General features: G+C 47.2%; 1 protein-coding gene across 1 annotated transcript; it reads right to left on the bottom strand.

The window, feature by feature from the left end:
- Positions 1 to 837: 837 nt before the first annotated feature.
- LOC140355570 (myeloid-associated differentiation marker homolog) lies at positions 838 to 2,173 on the bottom strand. The gene has a single exon (XM_072440209.1). The coding sequence runs from the start codon at positions 2,117 to 2,119 to the stop codon at positions 1,238 to 1,240; it is 882 nt and encodes a 293-aa protein (XP_072296310.1). The 5' UTR covers positions 2,120 to 2,173; the 3' UTR covers positions 838 to 1,237.
- Positions 2,174 to 4,644: the final 2,471 nt, after the last annotated feature.

Below are 4,644 nucleotides of genomic sequence, written 5' to 3' on the forward strand. Positions count from 1 at the left end.
TTTAATCAAACTGAGAAACGTCGGCTTGTTTTACTGGTTTCTGGCCTTATCGTCTCGACCGTAATCCGATCACGGTTCATTCCTGTAATAATTGTAACAGGAAATGTCCCGACACTTCATTAGTTTTTGTGTTATGATGTTAGTAATGGCGTCCGGCTGCTGCAGAAGGCGTTTAAAACAGCAAAAGTGTAGCATTAGCGTGTACGTTTCAGACTGGCCGGTGGTTGCATTGAACGGATTCAGAAACGATCTCTTTTTGAATGGACTTTTCGGTTTTAATGTGTGATAAATTGGAAAAGTGAATTATTAGAGGAGGTGGATCGATGTAGAGTTAGGTCTCGTTGATTGTTTACAAAAATGACATCTCGATAGTTTTTTTTCGCATTGTCTCGATAAAGGTTTGAAGAAGATGTGTTCACAAAGCGTCAGGAATGTGATAAAACGTGTTAATAAATGTCTCTGAGGTTCAAGTGTAAAGACCATGAAATGAACCACAAAAGTGCAGAAATATCACGTTATACTCTTCGTTCTGTCTCTTTTTGAGGTCATTTTAATCGTTTTAATTAGAAGCATACATTTTTTGTCCAGTCAACATATAATTTATCTTACTTTTATATATATATATATATATATATGTATTTATGTATGGAGAAAATTGCGTTCTATACCACCAAGAATTGGAGACGTATTGGAATCTTAGGTAAAAATATATTGGCTATTTTCAGTGTCTGTGCAGAATACTCTCTCTTCTTTTAAAGCTGACTTTATGATACACATTGATTGATTGATTGATTGATTGATTGATTGATTAATTATAAAGCTTGTTGTGTCATGTCATGGTACTATGATGGACGATAAAGTTATGGTCTCGTGAGTGTGGATTGGTCAGATCGTAATCGTTTCGACAGCTTTCACCGCGTTTAACCGATGCACAAGGGGCGTGTCATCGGTCGATTACAGCCTTAGATGAGCTGACCCTGGATCTGACCAAAAGTGCAATGAAAATACTAGTAAACAATGTCATGCCTTCTCCTTTCAGCCGCTTTATAATCCCAATAAACGAATAATCAGAATGTCGGTCGCCCGAGACGCCATTGACCGATCCATGGGCTAAATGACTAAAGACAGCCCTGGCCTACGATTGAAAAAATAAGTTTTATTGACAACCACCCCAGTTCCTCTACGATCAATTCCATCCCGTCTGAAGCATACAGGCAGCTTTGAGCACATTTCAGATTTAGGTGCTGACGAAGACCAGCCGAGTGGAGTAGATCAGATCGGCCAAATACAGGACGAAGTTTAGCGCGGTGAGGACGGACACCGTCATCACTTTGTCCCAGGTGCAGAGGCCGTGCGTGTAAGCACACTGGCTCGGGCGGTCCTTCGTGCCGCCGTGTTTGGGGTCAAAGTTGAAGAGCGGCCACACGATGGTCACGGAGAGGTACAGCAGGACGGCTAGCGTGGCGTACCCCGAGAGGAAGCGAGCGAACGGGAACGGGAGGCAACCGGTGCCTTCGACGATGCACAGGAGGATGATGGCGGCGGACAAGATGAAGCAGATGCAGTAGACGGCCATGCAGTATTTAAGAGCGTCAACGCGGTCGTACAAAACGGGGTCGCTGATGAAAACGAAAATGATACAAGCGATGAAGGTTTCGCAGACCTTCAGGAGACCAGGGGCCGTCGCCATGTAGCCGGCGACTTCCCCCGGACGCGCCTTGCTAATGCTAACCTCCGTCAAGTAAGCGATCGTCGCGAGGCAGGAGAAAACGGTGGAGACGATTCGGAAGTCGCGTATCTCGCTCGGCCCGGTGTTCCCCTTGAGGTAGTAGAGCGGGAAGATGATGGACGCGGAGAGGCAGAAGAGCGTGGCGTAGCAGGCGAAGGTGATGGGGAAGTTCTTCCAGGAGACGGGAATGCGGGTCTGGAGGCCGAACAGCTCCACCAGCAGGATGAGCAGGGTCCCGCCGAAGCTGAACGCCCAGCAGAAGATGCACCAGTCGCCCGTGCCATGGCCGAGTCGCCCGCCGTGGACCGCGACGGAGAAGGCCACGCAGGAGAAGGCGAGCGCTGCCAGGCGGGTCCAGAACAGAGGCGGGGCCTTCAGGACCAACGGCATGATGCTGTTAGAGAGGAGTTAAGAAAGATGCTCCGAAAGTCTGATGAAAGATCTGGAAAAGAGAGAGAAGAAGAATGGGTTGATTTTGTTTAGTTAGTTGTTAGTTTAGTTGTTTATCTCCATTCGCTGAACCAAGAGGATCGCTAATCTTCTTGAGGTTCTGCTTGAGATTTTTTTTTTTTTAGACCAGTTCTAAACAGGACCTATTATAGAGTTAAGTCCTGCTCTCGGCATGGCATTGTCCTGGTTTAGTCCTGGATTTGACCTCGTCTTGTGCAGGTTTAACTCTTTGTTCAGTTCTCCTTTAAACCTAGGCTTAGTCCTGGTTTGAATCTTGTTTGACAGTGAGTTAGACCTGCTTTCAGTCCTGGTATAGTCTTGGTTTGGTGGTCGGTCTGTGGTTTCACGCTGTACTCTTGGTTTAGTTCTTCGTTTAGACCTAATGTTTTAAAACAGGCCATGTCATTATCTGCTCATTTCATTGTAAACACACACTTCTTGGACAGACAAAAAGGTTCAATTCGATACCAAGCCATTCGCAAATGGTAAACGCGATAATTCTCTTTGTCGAACAGCTCGACTTTCCCGTTTCCAGCGCAAAATGTCACCACTAGAAGGCACCGCGGCCTCCACCTCTGCCCCGTGTCACTCCCACCGCTCGTTCACAGCCGCACAGAACTGCCATTGTACCTTTATGAATGGTCAACGCGACAACAACGAGAGAGCGGAAAACACGGCCTGATTTACACATAATGCCGTCTCTGTGGCCAACTCAGTCTCACACCATTAACCTCCAAACATACACACACACACACACACTGGTTTGGTCTTGTGCTCTGGATTTAGTCCTAGTTTTGTCCTGGTTTAATCCTGGTTTGGCTCTAGTTGAGTCTTGGTTTGTAAATCTGGTACGTCTGGATTTAGTCTTGAATCGTAATCTTGATTTAGACTTGTTCAACTTTGCCCAAGACCTGGTTATTAGACCGGGTTTAATCCTCTGCGGCTCAAAGTCAAAGCTCACTGCGGGTCCAGAGGTGCTTTGTCCATTTATTCCTCTCATAGTCTTTTCGAGGTTAAAGGCACAACAGAGGCAAAGCAGTTACATGGCAACGAACGCTGGTGCTTTCAGTCCAAAAAACACATTTACCACTGAACTTAGCAGATCTTAGTTAAAACAACACGCAGCTCACTTTTAAACCTTTAATATATTGATTTTTGGAGGAATTCACTTCTGGATCCTTGAGCTGGGCTGTCACTGTTGAGCTCCACTGGTAAAGTTCAAATTTAGAACTGGTTAAGCCCTGCTTTAGATTGAATCAACAGTACATACCAGAATAATGGTCATATATAGGGTTACATTGCACTTGTGCCCCGGTTCAAGTTTGGGACATTCCTGGATGATGAAGGTTTAGTCCTGGTTTAGACCTTGTTCACTCGTGGTATTGTCCTTACATTCATCTAGAATTCTTATTAAATGTGTTCTCACGGACATAACTCAACCAGACCCGGGTTAGATGTGGTTTGGTCCTTCTTTAGACCCGGGTTAGACGTGGTTTGGTCCTTCTTTAGACCCGGGTTAGACGTGGTTTGGTCCTTCTTTAGACCCGGGTTAGACGTGGTTTGGTCCTTCTTTAGACCCGGGTTAGACGTGGTTTGGTCCTTCTTTAGACCCGGGTTAGACGTGGTTTGGTCCTTCTTTAGACCCGGGTTAGACGTGGTTTGGTCCTTCTTTAGACCCGGGTTAGACGTGGTTTGGTCCTTCTTTAGACCCGGGTTAGACGTGGTTTGGTCCTTCTTTAGACCCGGGTTAGACGTGGTTTGGTCCTTCTTTAGACCCGGGTTAGACGTGGTTTGGTCCTTCTTTAGACCCGGGTTAGACGTGGTTTGGTCCTTCTTTAGACCCGGGTTAGACGTGGTTTGGTCCTTCTTTAGACCCGGGTTAGACGTGGTTTGGTCCTTCTTTAGACCCGGGTTAGACGTGGTTTGGTCCTTCTTTAGACCCGGGTTAGACGTGGTTTGGTCCTTCTTTAGACCCGGGTTAGACGTGGTTTGGTCCTTCTTTAGACCCGGGTTAGACGTGGTTTGGTCCTTCTTTAGACCCGGGTCGGACGTGGTTTGGTCCTTCTTTAGACCCGGGTTAGACGTGGTTTGGTCCTTCTTTAGACCCGGGTTAGACGTGGTTTGGTCCTTCTTTAGACCCGGGTTAGACGTGGTTTGGTCCTTCTTTAGACCCGGGTTAGACGTGGTTTGGTCCTGGTTTAGACCCGGGTCGGACGTGGTTTGGTCCTTCTTTAGACCTGGGTTAGACGTGGTTTGGTCCTGGTTTAGACCCGGGTCGGACGTGGTTTGGTCCTTCTTTAGACCTGGGTTAGACGTGGTTTGGTCCTGGTTTAGACCCGGGTCGGACGTGGTTTGGTCCTTCTTTAGACCCGGGTCGGACGTGGTTTGGTCCTGGTTTAGACCCGGGTTAGACGTGGTTTGGTCCTGGTTTAGACCCGGGTTGGACGTGGTTTGGTCCTGGTTTA

This window comes from Eucyclogobius newberryi, unplaced genomic scaffold, assembly GCF_026437365.1.
Source record: "Eucyclogobius newberryi isolate DKJ021-1_F unplaced genomic scaffold, fEucNew1.0.hap1 SCAF_115, whole genome shotgun sequence".
In the NCBI taxonomy this organism is placed as follows: domain Eukaryota; kingdom Metazoa; phylum Chordata; class Actinopteri; order Gobiiformes; family Gobiidae; genus Eucyclogobius; species Eucyclogobius newberryi.

Bases quoted from the DNA above. Each gene is read 5' to 3' on its own strand.
- LOC140355570 (XM_072440209.1), bottom strand. From the start codon at position 2,119: ATGCCGTTGGTCCTGAAGGCCCCGCCTCTGTTCTGGACCCGCCTGGCA.